The 21,670-nt window shown below is 37.1% G+C and overlaps 1 protein-coding gene across 1 annotated transcript in view; it reads left to right on the top strand.

Annotated features, from left to right (window-relative positions):
* The window catches only part of BAIAP2L1 (BAR/IMD domain containing adaptor protein 2 like 1), a 131,750-nt gene that overhangs the window by 80,308 nt on the left and 29,772 nt on the right, over positions 1 to 21,670 (top strand). The window contains exons 4-10 of the mRNA XM_036741397.1: positions 10,562 to 10,623; positions 10,732 to 10,803; positions 14,983 to 15,120; positions 15,666 to 15,818; positions 17,037 to 17,204; positions 18,745 to 18,892; positions 20,948 to 21,155. Coding sequence (XP_036597292.1) covers positions 10,562 to 10,623; positions 10,732 to 10,803; positions 14,983 to 15,120; positions 15,666 to 15,818; positions 17,037 to 17,204; positions 18,745 to 18,892; positions 20,948 to 21,155 — 949 coding nt within the window. The remainder of the gene's footprint in view (positions 1 to 10,561; positions 10,624 to 10,731; positions 10,804 to 14,982; positions 15,121 to 15,665; positions 15,819 to 17,036; positions 17,205 to 18,744; positions 18,893 to 20,947; positions 21,156 to 21,670) is intronic.

Genomic DNA, 21,670 nt, shown 5'->3' on the forward strand with positions numbered 1-21,670 from the left:
TAAATGTTATATGCATATAGATACATTTCTGCTTATATTTTTAGTATATGCTTTTCACTTCCATTATCAAAAGCAATAAATACTCCTCCTTTGAGCCCTTAACTGTATCTTTTAAATATTCATTGTTATTATTTACTGTGTAATTTTGTTTTCATGGCAAGTAATCTGTGAGTCAATGAAAAATTTCAAACTGAAATACTTTAATGGAGTTCCAAAAAGTTTTCCATTTAAAACAAGGACTCATCATAGTATACTTGAAAAAGCACTAAATTTAGAGTTAGAAGACCTGGGTTAGAGTCTGATCACTGCTACTTACTCTCTAGGTTCACAGCCTAACCTTTGCCTCATATATACTACCTGTATACCTGGACAATCATTTAACTTCTCCAAGTCTCAGTTTCCCAATCTGTAAATTGAAGGTGTTATATTGGATGATCTCTGAACTCCCTTTCAGCTCTAAATCTCCCAACAGTTAGGTCAGACCTAACCTGTTTGGTAATACTAATGCTAACTTTTAAAAATGCGATTTTTATACTTAGAATTCTAGTGTTGTCATGTTCTGCAGTTGTCACATTGGATAAAAGTAAAAGGAGTAAAATAGATCATGGAGACATTAGAGTTTGTCCAGCCTAAACTCCCCTCATTTTACAGATGAGGAGCTGAGGCCTAAAGAGTTTAAATGACTGGCCCAAGATGACACAGCTGGTACGTGGTAGAGGTGGGATTTGAATCCTTTGGATTCCAGTCGGGGGCCATGTCCTGATCTACATCTGGCCGCTGGACCCAGATGGCTCCAGAGGAGGAAGTGAGACTTTGCACAGCCCTCCCTCACTTAAATCCAATTCCCTTGCAAGGCATGACATCATCTTCCTGACCATGGTCCTCTTCAAGAATGAGGGGCAAACCCCAACGCCACTGAAGACGTTTAACAAACTTGATGACAGATTCTTGTCTTATCTTGTTATTTCCCTTTTTTAACTTTATTATTTATATTTTGAGTTCAAAATTCTCTCCTTCCCTCTCACTCCTTACCCACTGAGAAGGCAAGCAATCTGATGTCAATTATACATGTAAAATCATGCAAGACATACTTCCATATTAGCCATTAAAAAAAGCAATCAATCAATAAAGAAAGTGAGACAATTATTCTTCAATTTGCATTCAGAGTTCCTCAGTTCTCTCTCTGGAGGTGGATAACATTTTTTCACAATAGTACTTTGTAATTATCTTGGATCGTTGTATTGATCAGAGTAGTCAAGTCTTTCACAGTTGATCATCATTACAACATTGCTGTCACTGTGCACAGTGATCTCCTAGTTCTTCTCATTTCACTTTGCATCACTTCATATAGTTCTTGCCATGTTTTTTTTTTCTAAAACCACTCCCCTTGTCATTTCTTATAGCATAATAGTACTCTATCACAATCATATGCTACAACTTGTTCAGCCATTCCCCAGTTGATGAGCATCCCTTTAATTTCTAATTTTTTGCTATCACAAAAATATTTTTACATATATAAGTCCTTTTTTTTTTTAATCTCTTTGGAGTACGGATCTAGTAGTGGCATTGCTAGATCAAAGGGTATGCACAGTTTTATAGCCCCTTGGGCATAGTTCCAAATTGTTCTCTAGAATGTTTGGACCAATTCGCATCACCCCCAACAGCAACAACAACAACAATTAGCATACCTATTTTCCTTCATCCCCTCCAGCATTTGTCATTTCTGATAATGTGAAGTGGTATCTCAGTGTTGTTTTAATTTGTATTTCTCTAATCAATAGTAATTTAGGGCATTTTTTCATATGATTATAAATAGCTTTGATTCTTCTAAAAGCTGCCTATTCATATCCTTTGACCATTTATCAATTAGGGAATGGTTCTTATTTTTATAAATTTGACTCAGTTCTCTCTATATTGGAGAAATGAAGCCTTTATCAGAGAAACTTGCAATAAAAATTTTTGATATTGCTTCATTGTCTGTGGTTACTTTTAGCAAACTGTAATTTCCCTGATTATTTCTGATAATTAGATTATTTTTTGCTTTTGCTTTGTTTGATATCATGATTGTTACCACTGCCTTTTTTACTTCAGCTGAAGCATGATAGATTCTGCTTCAGCCCTTTATTTTAACTCTGTGTGTGTGTATGAATGTGTGTGTTTCTGTTTCATGTATATCTTGTAAACCACATTGCTGGATTCTGATTTTTAATGCAATCTGCTATCTGCATCCATTTTATGGGTGAACTCATCCCATTCACATTCACAGTTATGATTGCTGTGCATTTCTCTCCTTTCTATTTTCTTCTCTTTATCCTCTCTCTCTCTCTCTCTCCCTCTCTCGATATATCTCTTGCCTCCCTCCCTCTCTCTCCTTCCCTCCCCCTTCCCCCCCCCCAAAAAAAGTCTGTTTTGCTTCTGGCTGCTGCCTCCCTTAATCCACCCCTCCTTTTTATCATCTGCCAATAAGTGCCATCTGCATCCAGAGCCAGCAAAAGGTCCCCTGTAATCTCTTTCTGACCAGTTGTCTGACCCCTTTACCATCTCTGGGCTGTTGCAGCTGCTGTCCTCTTGGCTACCTCTAAAGCCCACCATTGGTGTTACCTCTGCACAGACCCCAGCATCACAGATCTTTCCTGCTGATCTCCTCTAAGTTGTCTTTGGCTGGAAAAAAATTTCTCACTCTGACTTCTTGTTTGCTTTGCTTCTCCAAAATTTTGTGGAGTTATTTTAAAGTTATTTGAAGGAGGATGTTGGGAGAGTTGAGCTGGATTGCTGCCTATATTCTGCTGTCTTGATCTTGTTATTTCCCTTTGGGGTAATAGTTATAGAGTTGCCACTCTATTTAAAAGAGCTAATGGTCCATCTAAATTATGAAGTCGAACCTTGTTTACATGTTAGGAAAGATTACATTAAAATAGATTCTTGGATGTTTCTTTAACTACTTTTTAAGCCATGAGAAGCCAAATTTGTGAACACAGTTAGTAAGAATCTTTCTTACACAGGTCATCCCCAAAATTAATTGAGTTATTATTAAGTTCTGTTATTCTATACCTGCACTAAGACTTTCAGGACAGCCTATATAATTTATATGAGAGACTCTGGTCAAGGTCTCCCAAAAGTCTTTGTCCTCTTTAAAGCTTTGTCTTTAAATCAAATCTCTGAAGTGCACTGAGTTTTGTGTAAAGCTCTATGCAAACCTTAAAACACTATGTAAATGGGAATTATTGTTTTTATTAAATTTGCCTCACAACTTAGGTGTAATCACTGCCCAGATAACCCCTGAAGGGGTGGAGAATTTGTGGAGTCCTAGAGGTCCCTAGGGTACATAGTAAGATTCTTTTAGTGACAGAGTGAAGAAACTCTTCTGCAAATTGTTGCTTGAAAGCCCCACTTTAATGTTACCCCAGTGTCTCCGCTTTATTTTTAGGAATTTAAGTGGGAAATTGATGAGAGAGATTACTTTTAAATTATATTTAGTTTTTTAAATGTATGTGTAATCCCATTTCGTTAGTATGCCCGTATGAAAATATAATTCATTCTTACCGAATCACAGTAGCTTTATGTACTCCAGGTTTATTCTCCCAATACTGACTCAAAATCTAAAAGAGGAGACATGATTAAGCCTTTACATATGTTGCCTCTGAGGTTCTGATAGCATCAAGTTAATTCAAGCTTGGACATGCCTTTATATCTACTCTAGTGATCTGGGGCTAGTCTTTTTCCTCTTTTTCCAAATTTTTTCTTTCCCCTTTCAAAACAATTTGTATAAAAAGAGGTCACAGCAATAAAAATAAACTTAGACGTGTGGTGTGAACATTTCAAACATAAAGTAACATTTGATACTAATATTAAGCTACTCTAAATGCTTAACATAACATACAAGATATTTTCATTTTCTATTTCAAGATAAACCTTTGGCAACGTCATAGTAAAGATGGGGGTTTTTTGTTGTTGGCTTGCTGAATCCCTCTGACCAAGGATTTAGTGTCTGATGCTTTGAGGTCTACTTTTAAATTCCATGCACTGTGAGGGACAAGAATAACAAGCTCTGTAAGGTTAAGTTTTCCATTCCTGACCCACAGAGTGAATGGCTTATTTTATTAAGCTTTTGCACCAGGGTGTGAACAAGAAACCATAGGAAGGGTGTGTTAGTGATGAGAGAGTTCAAAGACACAACTATATTCTCTTCTGTCTTGTGCCTCACTGCTTTCCAGCATTAGCAGATAATTTTCTTGTCAGTTTCAGAATGACATATTATATGAAATTGGAGAAATACATTTAATGAAAAAACATGTGAATGGCATGTCCTTAGCATATATTGTTATTTAAGTTAAAATATTGTAATTCAAGCAGTTTTTTTTTTAAACTAAACTTGTTTTACCAAGAACAAGATGCTTAATTTTTAGGTATTTGAAGAGTTTCTCTTTGCAGTCTCTGCCAAGGTGTTGCCCATGGGCTCATAATGTATATTTAATTTACCCACAGAAGGGACATTTTTATCATTTTTATGAAGTCTTTGAAAATAACTTACATCGAAGGCATTCTTGATGCACATATGACAAAGGAACAGGCAGGATTTTGCAAATGGTTCTCTATAGCAGTCCATATCTTTGCAGTAATGTAATTGACTAAAGGATACTGAAAATACAAAATCCTGCTATTTATTATTTGTTAATTATCTGTTGATTGTTCTTTTTTTTTTTTTAAAGTGTTTGACTCAAGGTAAAATGAAACTTTGAAGGCTATCCTTTACCACAGGTATCTCATATTGTAGACCAGGCCTAAGCTAGACCAGCCTAGTAATTCAAGTCTGAAGGTAAAGATGCACGCAGTAAGGTGTCTATAGGTCATAAAATGCAGTTAGGATCAACTTTATTAGTAACATGTTAAAGGAATCAAATTAGAAGAATCCTAAATCAAAATAAAACACTACCCCTTTTGACACAAATTCTCACTTAGCTGTGTCTTTTTTATACTACTATAAGCAAGGCCGCCTTCCCCCTGACATTAAAGAATCGTCCCAGTATGTATATATTCCCCCTGATATAAAGTGCTGGGCAAGGTTGAAGAGAGTGAAGGTGTAGGGAAGGATCATCCCCAGTGATGATCTTAATACCCCATGTGTCACATGCAAATCCCCGGCACAGCCACCAAAAGCAGCAGCATGATGAGCATGACCATAGATAGCAGCACAGAACAAATTCAAACCACACATGCATTTTTTTTAGATCCCATAAAATTCTTTGATAAAAGTAACTACTTCAGTAGAGTTCAACAGCTTATTAACATACGTCAAGATATAAATCAAATTTTTTTGTCATTCAGTTGTTTCAGTAGTGTCTGACTCTTCATGACCCTATTTGGGGTTTTCTTGGCAGAGATACTGGAGTGGTTCACCATTTCCTTCTCCAGCTCATTTTACAGATAAGGAAACTGGGGGTTAAGTGACTTGCCCAGGGTCACACAGCTAGCAAGCATCTGAAACTGAATTTGAACTTCTTGAATACAGACCTGACACTTTATCCACTGTGCCACCTACCTGCCTATAAATCAGATAGCAAGCATTTATTAAATACTTGCTATGTATCAGGCACTACTCTAGGTGCAGGGGTTAAAATAAAAAAAAAAATGGAATTATCTACCCTCAAGGAGTTTGCATTCAGTCAGGAGAAACAGTATGAGTTCAGTAATAAAAGAATATGTTCTTTCAATCATCCATATTTCTATTAGGGCAATTAAGGAAGAGAATATACTTGGAAAAAGTTTGTTGTGTTACATTCAAATGGATCTGTGATGTGGGTATTCCTTGCAGTGATGCAGAATCAAGTGAGATAATATGAAAAATGCTCTGCAAACCTTAAAGCATTATATGAATTCTAGATATTATATTATTATTATTGTCATCACAACCCATTAATGCCTGGCTGTCCTGTGAATTCTTGTCTATGTGTTCCCATAAATTAGCTACAGATTTTCCACTCAATTTGTATATTGCATAACAAAAATTATTCTGCTCCAGACTTATGGCCATTATTCAAACAATATCGTTAGGAAGAAAGGAATGTAGGCATGCATGTGAGTGTATGTTTATATGCGTGTGTGTATATATGTATCTATATACACACAGTATACATGCATGAATGGATGAAAAAGTATTTACTAAGTTTTTATTATGTTCTAAGCACTGTGCTAAGTGCTGGAAATACAAATACAAAAAGCCAGACAGTCCCTGCTATCAAGGAGCTTACACTCTAATTGAGGAGTCAACAAATAAAAGAAGGTTAAACTGCTAGGCAGATTGAAAGGCCCAGAAAAGTTCTAAGGATATAACACATATGGAATATTGTATTTTTAATTCTCAGTACTATGTTTAGGACCTACCACAGAGCATCCAAAGGAATGCAACCAGTGTGAGGGGATCTTGTCATGTGAGGATCATTTGACGGAATTAGAGGTATTTATCCTGGAGAATGAAAGGGAAAACTTATGAGAGAGAGTTGAAGGTTGACATTTAGAAGGATTACATTTGTTCTGCTTGGCCTCATAGGGCCTAACTCTTGTAGCAGTGGATGGAAGCTGCAGGGAGACAGACTTCAGCTTGCTGTAGAGAGAAACTTCCTAATCACTAAAATTGTTTATCCAAAAGTAAAATGGGCTAGCTCTCACACAAGGAGGTAGTGGAGCTCCAGAGGCAATCAACAAGCATTTATTAGGTACCAACTAGGTGCCAAGTATTATGTTAAGTGTAAGTGATACAAAGAAAAAGTCAAAAAGTCTGCTGTCAAGGAGCTCATCTAGTAGGAGAGACAGCATGCAAATAACCATGTACAAAAAAGATGTTTGATTAATTGAAGATAATTAACAGAGGGAAGATGCTATTATTGAGGGCAGTCAAGAAAGGCTTCTTGTAGAAAGTAGGATTTTAGCTGAGACTTGAAGAAAGCCAAAAGGCAGAAAGAATTCCAGGTATGAGGGATAGCCATTGAAAATGCCCAGAGCCAGGAATGATGTGTCACTATGATAGGAACAGCAAGGGTCACTGCATGACAGAGTCCATGAAGGTGAGTAAGTTATAAGAAGCCGGCTAAGGCAAGAGGGGGACAGGTTATGAAAGACTTCGAACACTAGAGGATTTTATATTTAATTCTAGAAGTGATAGGGAGTCACAAGAGTAGCTCCTCAAATGGAGACTAAGCATTTGTCAAGGATCATAGATTGAGATTTAGAAGGAACCTCAGAAGCCATCTAGACCAAACCTGCTTATTTTTTTTTAGATGAAAGAAAGTGAGTGCCAGCAGGATTTAAATGATTTGCCAAGGTCATGCAAAGTAGTAAGCAAAGAGTCAGGATTTAAACCTAGATTTTAGTTTCCCTAGCCAATGCCATTTCCATTGCACCATGTGGAATGTTGTGGAGGAGCTTCTGTTAAAAGATAAGATGTATTAGATGCCTTCTGAGTATCCTTCTGATTCTAAGTTCTGTGAAAATTAGGCAAGAAACAAACCTGTTGTTGTAGAAGAAACTTCATGTACAACGAAGATAACTTTATCAGAGGTTTTGAGAGTCTATGTGTTCTGACCATTTCTGCCAAAGATTGTAGTTCACAGTGTGAAAGGAAGAAATAGACGTTTGTAGATAATAAATGGGCACCTAGGTGGCACAGTGGATAGAGTGCCAGGCCTGAAGTCAGGAAGATTCATCTTTCTGAGTTCAAATCTGGCCTCACAAACTAGCGGTGTGATCCTGAGCAAATCTCTTAACCCTGTTTGCCTCAGTTTCCTCATCTATAAAATGAATTAGAGAAAGAAATAGCAAACCACTCTAGTATCTGCCAAGAAACCCCAAATGGAGTCACAAAGAGTTAGACACAACTGAAACTACTAAATAACAAGATCATGAATCTAGGGAGAGAAGGAATAAGCATTTATAGAATGCCTACTGTATGCCAGGCTCTGTACTAAGTGCTTTACCAATATTATCTTATTTGATCCTCACAACAACTCTGTAAGACACATGCTGTCTTTGTCCCCATTTTACAGTTGAGGAAACTGAGACAAATAGAGGTTAAAATGACTTTCCCAGGGTCACACAGTGAGTAAGTGTCTGGGGCCAGATTTTGAATTCAGGTCTTCCTGACTCCAAGCCCACGGCTCTATCCACAGTGCCACTTAGCTAATAAATGTCTGGGGTAGATTTTGGACCTGGGTCTTTCAGACTCCAAATCTAATGCCCTATCCTCTATACCATACTTAAAAGTTAAATTACTACTTCACTAAAAATTTACTGAAGTTTTAATGACCGACTTTTTACCTGTATGTGACATGGCATCAAACTTTTTTTTATACTTTAAATTTTTTGTAATATCAGTATAACCAATATCATGAAGGGTCTTGAGTCTATGTCATGAGGATCAGTTGAAGAAACTGCATTTTAGCTTGGAAAAGAGAACACTCAGGAATACTGACAGCTGTTTTCAAAGCCATTGAAGGCCTATCACATGTAGGAGCTATTAGATTTTTTCTGTGGGACCCCAGAGGTGCCAGGAATAATGAATGGAAATTTCAAGGTAGTAAATTTAGGCTTAATGTCAGAAAGAAAAAAACAACTTCCTAGCAATTAACGTTATCTGAAAGTGGAATGGGCCACCTCAAGATTGGACTCCCCTTATCCTTTACCATTTTCAAGAAGAATCTGCACAACTGCTTCTTGGCTTTGTAATAGAGGGGGTTCCTTTGGTGTATGGATTGGACTAGATGGCCACTGAGGTCCCTTCCAACTCTCAGGTTCGGGGATCAGATCACAAGCGTGGAGCTAGAAGCTTTTGAGAACACCTTACTAGGTGCGTCTAGGCTGCATGCTCAACATGATTGCAATGAATAGGCAAAGTGCTGGCTCAAAATTAAGGGACGTGGGTCTATATCTAGGCTGTGCCACTTATTACCTTTTATTTTTATCCTTAGGCTTACCATTCTTCCTCTTTAATTGTTCTTTTAACACTCCTTTGTTGCTTTTTTTATAATTTTTTTTTGTTTTTAATTTGTGGAATAAAACAAGCATTTCTATAACATAGTATAATTTTTTTAAAAAAAGATGATTGCCCATGAAACTGGAAATCTATTATGAATAACTTGCTGTTCTTTTTAAATATATAATAAAGTTATCATGTAAAGTTTTCTTCTTTTTTCTTTCCTTACCCACCTCCTGCGCTCGAGATGGCTACCATTAGACACAAATAGGTACACATACACACACACACACACACACACACACACACACACAGATCTAAATTTATTCTATACATTCTTCTGTATCAGTTCTTTCTCTGGATGCAAATAGCATCTTTCTTCATATGTCCTTTATTTTTAATTTGTGTATTTATAATAATCATAGTGACTTATTCGCTCAAAGTCATTCTTAAAACAATATTGCTGTTACTGTCTTACAGTGTTCTCTTGGTTCTGCTCATTTGCCAAATGAACTAGGTCAACATTCTGTTTAGGGGAGTTGGAAATCAATGATACCTGCTCTTTTGTCTCCCTTTATTTTATTTCAGTTATATATCACGAATATATGTTTTTCTAGCATCACACTGACATTTGATGGAAAGTTGGTCATATTTAACCGTGCTAGAATAGCACCGCAAAAGAGATAGACATCCCAATGACAGGACAGATATACGAGCTATACAAACCAGAATATCTTCAATATAATGTCAGAAAATTATAGCCAGGTTTTTGGAGAAAAGATAACAAAATATCTGCAGTTCTTTGCAACTTCAACATTCAATGAGCTATAGCTAGCCTTTAAATAGTAAAAATAATGAATCCTGTGAAATGGGCACATTATTCAAATTTGCACAGCTTATTTCTGTTCTGTGGGCTGGAACCAATATTTTATGTAATCACACCTTGAAATAGTTCTAATTCAAATACACTACATTGGATTCATTATTCGTACTAATCTGGACCTCCCTGTACTTTGTTTTTAAACATTCTCTTCTTTCTGCCCCTGACAGAATTTTTGCAGTTGTTTCAGTAAATTGATTAGACTTATGTCCTATGAGATGTACATTCTAATAGTGTTTGTGCTGCCAACCACAGTGCCACTACTTTGTTCCGAGATGAGGAAGTTGTAAATGTTAGAAAGAGGAAGTAATCTCTTCCTTTAACCCTGACAAATAATCAGATTATCTTTGAGGATTATACTTTTTAAAAAACCTGTAATCTGCTCCTATAATTAGTTATTGTATCATCCAGGTAACTCTCAGGCACAACAGCTGGGGCAAAGTATAGTGAGCTTGTGTTAAAAGATAAGGACAGTGTACATTTTAAGAAGGCACTTTCTGTTCCATACCCTTGTAATGTCTCGATCCAACCGTTTGGTAGAGCAAGAGTTGGTTAAAAAGTTCCCTCCACCACCATCTTGGGGAGATTAGCTATGAAGACCCCCCAAAGAGAGTCTGTCACAATGACCGTAAAGTTTTGATATATAATTATGACAACTTTATATAAAATTTTGAAATGGAGATGCTGTTTTTCAATATATTTGGTTTTATTTGCAGGACATGTCCTTATAGAGATTTCAAATACGCACAAGAAACTCAATGATAGTCTTGATGAAAACGTAGGTGAACTTTTTTCATGTTTACCTTTTTGAAATTCATTCAACTTTGTTTTAGAATTTTCAACAACTATTTTTAAATATGCTGTGTGTTATTTTTCCTTCCGATAGTTCAAAAAGTTCCACAAAGAAATTATCCATGAACTGGAGAAGAAGACAGAACTTGACGTCAAATACATGAATGTGAGTACACTGGTTTATTTCAATCACAAGAAGCCCCAGATTTCTACGGGTGAATGTCACCAAGGAAGTAACCTTCCTGACTGACTGCTTTCAATCCTGGGTCAATTTTGCAATTTAACTTGGAACCTGAATCTTGTTGCTGGCTCTGCAGGGATCTTCCCAACCAGCTTCCCAGTTTCCCCAGTCCTAAAACCTGGATGGAGTTGCTTCCTTTCTTTTTTTTCTTGCATTCTGACTTTCTTACTCTCTCATCTTTCTTCCTGTCTTCCTCCCTCCCTTCTTTCTTTCCTTCCTTTCTTCTGAGCTTGTTTTTAAAGGATACTCAGCTCCCTACTTAAAATGGATATAAGAAATACTGTAAGAAATCCTTAAAGCTTTTTGCAAATTTAATAGCTAACATTTACATAGTGTCTGCTAAGCACTGTGCTAAGCACTTTTTATAAATGTTACCTTGTTTAATCAATTAATTTAATCTATTTAAATAATTACTTTGATTTATTTAAATATTCAATCTAGGCAGCTAAGTGGTGCGTAGAGTGCTAGACCTGGAGTCAGGCAGACCTAGGTTCAGCATTCACTAGCCAGGTGATCCTGGGTAAGTCACTTAACCTGTTTGCCTCAATTTCCTCATCTAAAAAAATGGAGAAAATAGTACCTACCTCACAGGGTGTCATGAGGATTAAATGAAATAATAGTAATGATAATGATAAAAACCTGAAATCAGGAAGATCTGAGTTCACTATCTGGGTTTGTGGCCCTGGGCAAATCACTCTACTTATGTTTGCTTCACTTTCCTCAACTGTAAAATAGAGATTAATATTATGATTAGGATCAAATGAGATATTTGTTTGGTATTTTTTTTAAGTGCTTAACACTGTGCTAATCCCATAGGTATTTTGTAAATACTTATTCCCTTCTTTTCCCCTTCCCTTTCACTAACCTAAATAAACACTTTTAGCCTTTTATCATGGTCACATGTCCATCCTTTCTTTTTCTTTTTTTGGGGGGAGAGGGGGGAAGGCAGGGCAATTGGGGTTAAGTGACTTACCCAAGGTCACATCGCTAGTAAGTGTGTCAAGTGTCTGTGGCTGGATTTGAACTCAGGTCCTCCTGATTCCAGGTCTGGTGCTCTACTCACTGATGTCCATCCTTTCAATAAGAGTTTTCTTCAGCATTCCTAGAACTTCCATTCTATCCCAAACTTCTGTCCTTTATGCTCCTATAATTATACTATTACAGCTAAGCAAACCTCCCTATTAGCCTGTCCCCTTTTCTGTTAGTACAAAAAGCTACTACCATTTTCCTCCCAATCACCTTATCAGAGCTCTTCCCTAGCATTGCCCTGACATTCCCTTTCCCAACACCCACCTAATCTACTGAACAGCCTTTTTTAATCCTATTCAATTATCTTGCTAAATATCTTTTTACAGTCCTTTTGTTTCTTAAATTCCTTTCACTGAATCTCTTGCTTTCTTCCATCTTCTGGCGCTCATTGAAAGCTGACTCCCTCCTAATGTCCCTCCCTCCACCACCCTTTCCAGTATTAGCTGCTCTTTCTCTCATTCTCTGTCTCTCCCTGTGTGTGTGTCTGCCCCTCTCTCCCTCCCTCCCTCCCTCTGTCCCCTTGTACTCACAACCTCTATAATGATCTTTCCTCAATCTACTCACTTCCCATGACTTGTTCCTCCACTCCACATCAGCTGCACACAGATGGTCATACTCTTGCTTATCATCGTGCCTTATAATTTTGACAGTTATTCTGTCTATTCGCTGTGACATCTGTTCTCTCCATTCTTCAGTTCTAATTAGTCTCCCTGCCTTATGTCTCTCTTGACTCCAATCCACCTTCTACTCAGGTGATTTTTCTAAAGGGTGGGTCTGACCATTGTTACCCCCTGCTCAATGGGCTCAACTGGCTTCTCCTTAACTTCAGGATCTAATATAAATGCCTTTGGCATTTACAACTGTTCTTAACTTGACCTCTTCCTACATTTCCAGACTTTTTATACCTTACTGTCTTCCATACACTCTATGTTTTAGCAACACTGCCCAATTTATAATTCCTCAAACATAGTACCCTATCTCCCATCTCTATGCCTTTGAATTAACTGGAATGTTCTTAATTTCCCCAATGCTCTTCAAGATTTAGCTCAAATACTCCAGACCATTTCCATTTCTCCTACCTGCTAATGCCTTCCCCTCATAGAGTGCTTCCCATCTCCTCTGTAAATATCTTATATCTATCTAGATTGTTTACATATTGTCTCATTATATTAATATCATTACATTAGAATGTAAGTAGTCTCTTTTTAAATAAATCATTTATTTATTTAATATTTTTAGTTTTCAGCATTAATTTTCACAAGAGTTTGAATTATAAATTTTCTCCCCATTTCTACCCTCCCCCCACTCCAAGATGGCATATAATCTGATTGCCCTCCCTTCTGTCACCCCATTCCCCCATCCCCTTTTCCCTTACTTTCTTGTAGGGCAGGATAGATGTTTATGCCCCATAGCCTGTATATCTTATTTCCCAGGTGCATGTAAAAACAACTTTTTTTTTAACATCTTCTTTTAAAACTTTGAGTTCCAAATTCTCTCCTCTTCCCTCCCCACCCATCCTCCCTAAGAAGGCAAGCAATTCAACATAGGCCACGTGTATCATTATGCAAAACCCTTCCACTATACTCATGTTGTGAAAGACCAACTATATTTTGTTCCTTCCTATCCTATCCCCCTTTATCCAGTTTTCTCCCTTGACCCTGTCCCTTTTCAAAAGTGTTTGCTTTTGATTACCTCCTCCCCCTATCTGCCCCCCTTCTATCATCCCCCCTTTTTGATCTCCTTCCTCCTTCTTTCCTGTGGGGTAAGATACCCAATTAAGTGTGTATGTTATTCCCTCCTCAAGTCAAATCTGATAAGAGCAAGATTCACTTATTCCCCCTCACCTGCCCCCTCTTCCCTCCCAACAGAACTGCTTTTTCTTGCCACTTTTATGTGAGATAATTTACCCCATTTTATCTCTCCCTTTCTCCCTCTCTCAATATATTCCTCTCTCATTGTAAGTAATCTCTTTGAGGGCAGGGGCTGTCTGTTTGCTTGCTTACTTGCTTTCTTCTTTTTTTATTTATTTCCAACACTTAGCTCAGTGCCTGGAATGTATATGTGCTCAATAAATAATTGTCCATTTAACTTCTCTTGACTTCATTTTTCCCACTTCTGGGTTTAAGTAATCTTTTAAAGTTTTTTTCAGTAAAGAAAGCTGTTAAAAGTCACTTTCCCTTCCCATCCAAAATAATGTTAAGGGTACTCAACATTGAAAATTGTTACCCTCCATCAGAGCTCCATTAAACCAAGGACATATGCAAATATTAAACATCTATATAAATCTACACATAAAGACAGAATTATAACTAGACATGATCCCATCATTTCTTAAAAATATTAATTCAGTTTTTTTCTTTTTCTTGGTTTTTGATTGGGGGTCCAATAGAGGGGATAGTTAGCTATAGATGCCCAAAAAAAGAAGGCTATGAAACATTTTTTTTGAACACACATTAGAAAATAGAAGTTCAGAAGGAAGCAACAACGAACAGGGCAATTTTGAAAATAATATGTGGAACATTTGCATACTTAAAAAAAGGTAAACAATGTAAAATGGAGATTCGTCATTTCACATACAATCCTCTTTTTGTGTTAAAACTGTGTTTGTATCTGTGTGTGTTAAGGGTGCTAGTAAAAATGAAAAAGAATATGTTCTTTCATAGAGTTTCCTAGCTAGCTGGGGTTTTTAAATATACAAACATAATTCTTTATCTGCTGAACAACTTATATGCAATGTGTAGATAGCACTTTATAATATACAGAATGCTTTCTTCACAACAGCTCTTCAGGGGAGTATGCAGATACTATTCTACCCATTTTATAGATGAGAAAGTTGAGGTTTACAAGGGGTAATTGACTTGCTCATGGTCATCTAACAAGTGGTGGAACCAGAGCCCAAGTCTCCTCAGAGCAGAGTTTTTCCATTCCAAAAGGCAACTCTTTATTTCCCCACTATAATTATAAGGTGCTTCAGAGAGGCAAAGTAGAGAATCTGGCCCTTCATTAAATGTTAATTGACAGCGATAACTGGATAACCATTTATATGGTGTTTTTGGCATGATGTTTTAATTACAGGCAACTCTAAAGAGATACCAAACAGAACACAGAAGTAAATTAGATTCTTTGGAGAAATCTCAGGCAGAGTTGAAAAAGATTAGAAGGAAAAATCAAGGTGGAAGAAATGCCCTGAAGTACGAACACAAAGAAATTGAGGTAAATTGAAGCTTCCTATTTGAGTTTTCCAATTTTACTTTTGGGGATTGATTTGATCTCTTTGCTTTTTGGCCTGCAAATGAATCTTAGTAAATGGTAGGCTTGCCCATCTCAGTCTTTATCTGCTAATATTCTACCTGATAAGATGAGTGATGTCCTAATATGACATAGTGTAGAGCAATTAGTAACCAAAAGCCTAGAGGCTGATGAGTTTTCTATAGTTAAGGACAGTTTACTTATGTAAACCCTAAAAACGTTAGCATTTTTCTCCTAAATTAAACTGAAGATGTGTGACACTCAGTTGCCCAATTTGACAATGGATCATTTTAAAATAGGCTCTTAAATGACCTTTTCGATATCTGATGCAGCAAGGGTATCTACATTTAACACTCACTATTTTCAAACTTTAATTTTAAAAAATGAGCCAATATTACCAAATGTCAAACAGTGTAAATGTTAAGCTTGTACTGTGAACTCTAATTCTATGATCTGTATATTTTGATTATTAGCATTGTCACACTTGTAAAATTGCCATTTTTCCTTAGTATGTGGAAACCGTCACCTCACGACAGAGCGACATCCAAAAATTTATTGCAGATGGCTGCAAAGAAGCTCTCCTTGAAGAGAAAAGGCGATTCTGCTTTCTCGTTGACAAACACTGCTCTTTTGCTAATCACATAAATTACTATCACTTACAGGTAAGTATAAAAGGAAAATAAAGATATAAGGGTGCTAGCAGTCTTATTTCCGATTTCCTTCCAAGTATAATTCCCACTTACAGGGGATTGTAACATCCTAGGTTTAGAGTTGGAAGGGACCTCAGAAGCCAGGCCGTCTAGTCCAACCTCTTCTTTTTATAACTAAGGAAACTAAACCTAGGGAGGTTGAGTGACTTTATCGGGATCATGCAGGTAATAGGTGGCAGAAGCAGAATTTGAACTCGATCCTCTGACTCAAGAACCAGTCCTCTTTCTACTATATCACCATACTGTGTTCTGCATATACACATATGTGTACATATATACAGGATATATAGTATATAAAATATAAACATATGTTTTTGCAGAGGGCAATGTAGCAATATAGTAGAAAAAGGACTGGCTGTATATGTGGTATGTATGTGTGTGTGTGTGTGTATACATATACGTACATATACATGTACATATACATATATACATATATACGTGTGTGTATAGTTCATGGTATATGTCTATTTTGCTTACGATGTATACATGTGTACATATACACACACAGTATAAAACCAGGTTGGTCTTTTTTTCTCTTTAATATGTATTTTGGTAACTTAAACAACTTTAGAAGATATTTTTATATTTCCTATGGTACAGTACTGAGCACGTAGTAGATTTGCTGTTGTTCAGTCAGATACATTTCAGTTGTGTCTTGTGTCTGACTCTTCATGACCCCATTTGGGGTGTTCTTGGTTTGCCATTTCCTTCTCCAGCTCATTTCATAGAAGAGGAAACTGAGGCAAACACAGTTAAGTGACCTGCCTAGAATCACACAGCTAGTCTGAGGCTGGATTTGAACTCTGATCAGGGCCAGTGCTCTATCCACTTCACTATCAATAAATATTGTTAAACTGAATTCAATTCAAGGCCTATGTCTTTTTGAGTAAGTGATGATATTTGACATCATGTGTGACAAAAACAGCATCTGGGGCATAGGGGGAAAAAGATTACTTTGAAGCTAGAGGACTGGCACTCCTAAGCCTGAACTAGCTGTGCAACGATGGTCAAATCTCTTACTTTCTCTGAGCTTCGATGTCTTTGTCGATAAAATGAGAGGTTTGGACTAGACAGTCTCCAGAGTCCCTTCCAGCTCTATAGTTCATCGTTGTAGAAGATGTCTTATTTGTCACCAAGTTCCTCTTTAACTCTTAACTTTTGGTTTTACAGTCTGCAGAATTACTCAGTTCTAAACTACCTAAATGGCAGGAAACTTGCGGTGATGCCACCAAAGTGCCAGAGAAGATCATGAATATGATAGAAGAAATAAAGACGCCAAGTTCCACTCCAGTATCAGGAACTCCTCAACCTTCACCAATGATAGAAAGAAGCAGTATGGTGGGTACTTTTATTTCCATTTCTGTATTACTGTGTATTTAGGCATAGCTTTTTCTAGAAGACAATCTAACCCAAGAGGTGTCCCAGTATAATGAATAGAGCACTGGGTTCAGATCCTGCCTCTGATACTGTGCCAATCACTTAATCTCAGTTTCCTTACCTGTAAAATGAGGGGGTTGGACTTGATGGCCTCTCGGGTCCTTTCCAACTCTAAATCTACTTCTGTGCTGGCTAGTAGAGGTTCGGCACGCTTTTAAGAAACCACTCTTTCTGAAAAGATCCTTTCGTTCCTTTCTTCTGCCCTTCCTCCTAACCTAGGTTTTGAAATTATCTCTGAGAGGTTTGCAGCATCACCTTAAAAAACATTCTGGTTACTACAGACAATTTTATTTCTGTTCCTAATTCTTTGGAGATCCCAAAGTTGAAATATTTATTCCTATTGAGAATTTGCAAATATCTGGAACTAGAGATATGAAAAATTACCATGTTATATGCCTCTAACATCTGTTAGGATGATTACTGTGTACAACAATATGATGCAAAGATCATTGGCCAAAAAGAAATGAATAATACTAATAGGCAGGGTCTATAGCGGATGGAGCTCCATCCTTCATATCTGCAAACCGTGGGTTCAGATCCTGCCTCTTACACATACTGTGTGACCCACAGCAAGTCAGTTAATATCCCAGGCTCTTAAGTAATGTACTAGGCTTATGAATTGCCAATTTCTTCCGTGATAAAAGGAGCTTCCTCACTAAGTTTCCTGTACCAGTGAAATCACAATTGTCTGGTCCAAATCAAACTAATAATAATAATACTCTGGGTTGAGTTTGGGCTTTCCAATAAAAACTTTGAAGTATTTAATCCATCAATAAGTGTGTATTAAATTCTGGCTATATGCCAGGTGCCAAAGATAGAAATATAAAGAAAGAAACAGTCACTCTTCATTTTACTATTTACAATGTCAAGGTCTCAGGCCTTACTTGTGTTACAATCCCAAGGATTTATGACTCTTGCAATAATTTGACTGTATTGCTCACATGGTAACAGCCTCACATAGAATAAGAACATTGGGAGTCCAGGAGATAGGAGTCACGTCCTAAGTTTGGGGATTCCCTTTAGGAGTTTTGCAGTTTCATCTTAAGCAACTTTGTTGTTTTGTTGTTCAGTTGTTTCAGTCATGTCTGATTCTTCACTTTGGTGTTTTCTTGACAAAAATACTGGAGTGGTTTGCCATTTCTTTATCCAGCTCATTTTATAGATAAGGAAACTGAGGCAAACAGAGTTAAGTGACTTGCCTAGGGTCACACAGCCAGTAAGTGTCTTAAGGCCAGATTTGAACTCAGGAAGATGAGTCTTCCTGTTTCCAGACCTGGCACTTTATCCGCTGTGATACCTAGTCACCCCTTAAATAATTTGGTCATGTCTAAATTTAATAGAACTTTAATGATAACACAGAAGTGAAATGCATGCTATAATTTAAGGCAATTAATTCAATATCATTACTCTTGTTTGTTAATGTGATAATTATTATTCACAGGTCGGGAAAGATTATGATACTCTCCCTAAGTATTTACCGAAGATGCCCCCAGTTTCTTCAGCCAGAGCATATGCCAGTCCTCTGGCTGACATGTTTAATACCCCAGCAACCATCCCAAAGACTTCAGAAAGGTTAAATAATACCACTGGTAAGAAATTTGGTTGTAGTCTTTTTGAACCAATACTTTATTTGTAATTACACTCTGAATACTTTCAATAAAACATGTAGCAGTTGCAGTGAAAAATAGAAATATATCTAGTGCCAAGAATGAGAATTAGATTTAAAGAAATTAATCCTTCAAAACAAAGGTCCATTACTCTTATAAGAACATTCTGATTAGTAACATGCTGGCTGTTTTGTGATACATGCTGAATTTATGCCCTGATTGATGCTTAGGGCCTGGGAAGGAATGAACAAGCATTTAATAAACACTTATGTGCCAAGCACGTACTGTGCTGTGCAATGGTCTGCATTGTATGTCTTGTGTTCCGCAACTTTATTTTCAAAATCTTCATTACGCATCTACCATGTTCAGAACACTATGCTGCGGTCTGGGAAGACAAAAGCAAAAACAGATCCCTGTCCTCAAGAAACTTACATTCTACTGGAGGGGCTCATATCCTGGGGATATAAGCTATAGCCAGCGATATCTATGGCCATTATCATGAAATTGCATTTTCAGTGAAACATTCTAAGACATGTTTCAGTTTATAAATTCACAGACTATAACTCCTCCTTGCCAGTAGGCTCAGAATCCAAAGAAGTGTTTTTCATCTTTTCTAGCAAAGAATTATGTGTGCTCTAGGGGCAGAATCAATACTATTGGGTGGCTTTCCCAAATTTCCTTCATGCAGCCAAGATTATTAAACAGTTCTGAAAGTTAAAAACCAAAATATAAACTTGCTTTTTCAGCCCTAAGCATAGAAGGATTAATTGTTGCGTGAAGATTACTAAACTCCCTGGGAGGTCACGATCCCTTTCCTTTTCCTCTGCCTTCAGTGCACGTTTTGAGTCTCACTGCAAATAAAACTGACAAGAATCAACTGTGTGTTAAAAATAGATTTGACCTTTGAAGTAGTTGGGACAAAGATGGGCATCTTTAGAAGGACCTTTGGTTAAGAGAATATTCTGTATTCTTTAGCTTTTGGGAAATGCTACAAACAGTAGTAGTTTAGAATGTATAATTAAAATATTGTGTACGGGATTCACATTCATGTGACTTTGATTTTGTGGTTTTGGCAAGTTTCACTGTGGAAAGCTCAATGAAAACTTGTAGTTGTTTCAGTACTACCTAGGTAATTAGAGTTTGGAAAGATTGATATTTTAAAAAATTTGAGTATTACTGAATAGACAAGTACTAAAGAGGAACAAAGACATTTAAAAAAAAAAAGAAATACACCAAAATGCATCTCAGGTTTAAAAGGTAGAATAACAACTATATGTCTGGAAAGAAGCAAATTTCTCCATCCCTTCATATTTGCTTTTCAAAGTGGTATAATGTATTTTGATTGGAATATTTCGAGTATTTTCTTACTCTTATGTTTCCATATGCTTGTTTTTGGGGTTAACTCATTAGATGAAGTTGAGGAAACTTTCATACTTTTAGATTTTCCATCCAGACTAATGAAGGCAAGATTCTTTGATCAGAAATTTCCCCCTTCCCTCTGTAACTATCTCTCTCTCAGTCTCTCTCTCTCTCTCTCTCCCTCTCTTTCTCCTTTTTTAGAGGGAGAGGAGAGGAACAGTAGGATCTGCCATTGGGATTTGGGATGTAGTTTTAAAATCTGGCATTGTGAATATGATTAAAATGTAGAGAGCATGGGATGAGAAAATACTTTATTGTCATCTGGGAGTCAAGTAGCTTTAGAGTTACAAAAAAAATGACCATGAACAGAATCAGATTGGCAAACTGAACAGGAAGGTTTTGGTTTGCTTTAATGATCTGGGGGAAAATGTTTGTGGTTTGGAAATAACATTCCTCTGGCAATATTTCTTTCTTTTCCTCATGCCCTTAATCTGATACTGATCAGAACTATTGTGAAAAGCCAGCCAGTAACTTGGTTGGATAGCTTGGAATTGTTAGCAAGGGTTACAATAAGTGACTTGGGGATTCTACTGATTTGAACCTGGCCTGTATTTTGTTTAAAACAATTTAATGTTTTATTGTATTGATTAGCCATCAATGTTGCATTCATTTTAACAGACAATTCAGAGGATCCCAGTTTACAGCGATCTATTTCTGTGGCAACGGGATTAAACATGATTAAAAGGCAGAAAGTAAAAACAATCTTCCCACATACTGCTGGAAGTAACAAGACATTGCTTAGCTTTGCACAGGGAGACGTCATCACATTGCTCATCCCAGAGGAAAAAGATGGCTGGCTCTATGGAGAACATGACCAAACCAAAGCGTAAGTCAATGAGTTGTGTGCACAGGAATTAGAATGCATGTAACCCAAAGTAATTGTGGGGTTTGGAAAAGTCCTATTAGATTACTGCTAAAAAGAAATTTAGCAATCAAAACTAAGATTTGTTGTCGTTGAGTCATTTTAGCTGTTTCTGACCCTTCGTGGTGCCACTTGGGGTCTTAGCAAAGATACTGGAGTGGTTTATCATTTCCTTCTCTGGCTCCTTTTTATAGATGAGGATACTAAGGCAAACAGGGTTAAGTGACTTGCCCAGGATCACACAGCTAGTGGTTGAAACTAGATTTGAATTCAGGAAGGTGAGTCTTCCTGACTCCAGGCCCAGTACCTCACCACCTAGCTGCCCATCTAACACATAGCAAGCACTTAATAAATACTTACTGACTGACAAAGATGCCATATGGTTCAAAGCAGTGGTTTTAATAATAGCAATGCAAACAGTTCAATGTAAACTCCAGAAGCAGCCCCCCCCCCCAATTTTTAATCTAAGACAGTAGAGG

The sequence above is a fragment of the Trichosurus vulpecula genome, chromosome 1 (genome assembly GCF_011100635.1).
Source record: "Trichosurus vulpecula isolate mTriVul1 chromosome 1, mTriVul1.pri, whole genome shotgun sequence".
NCBI lineage: Eukaryota > Metazoa > Chordata > Mammalia > Diprotodontia > Phalangeridae > Trichosurus > Trichosurus vulpecula.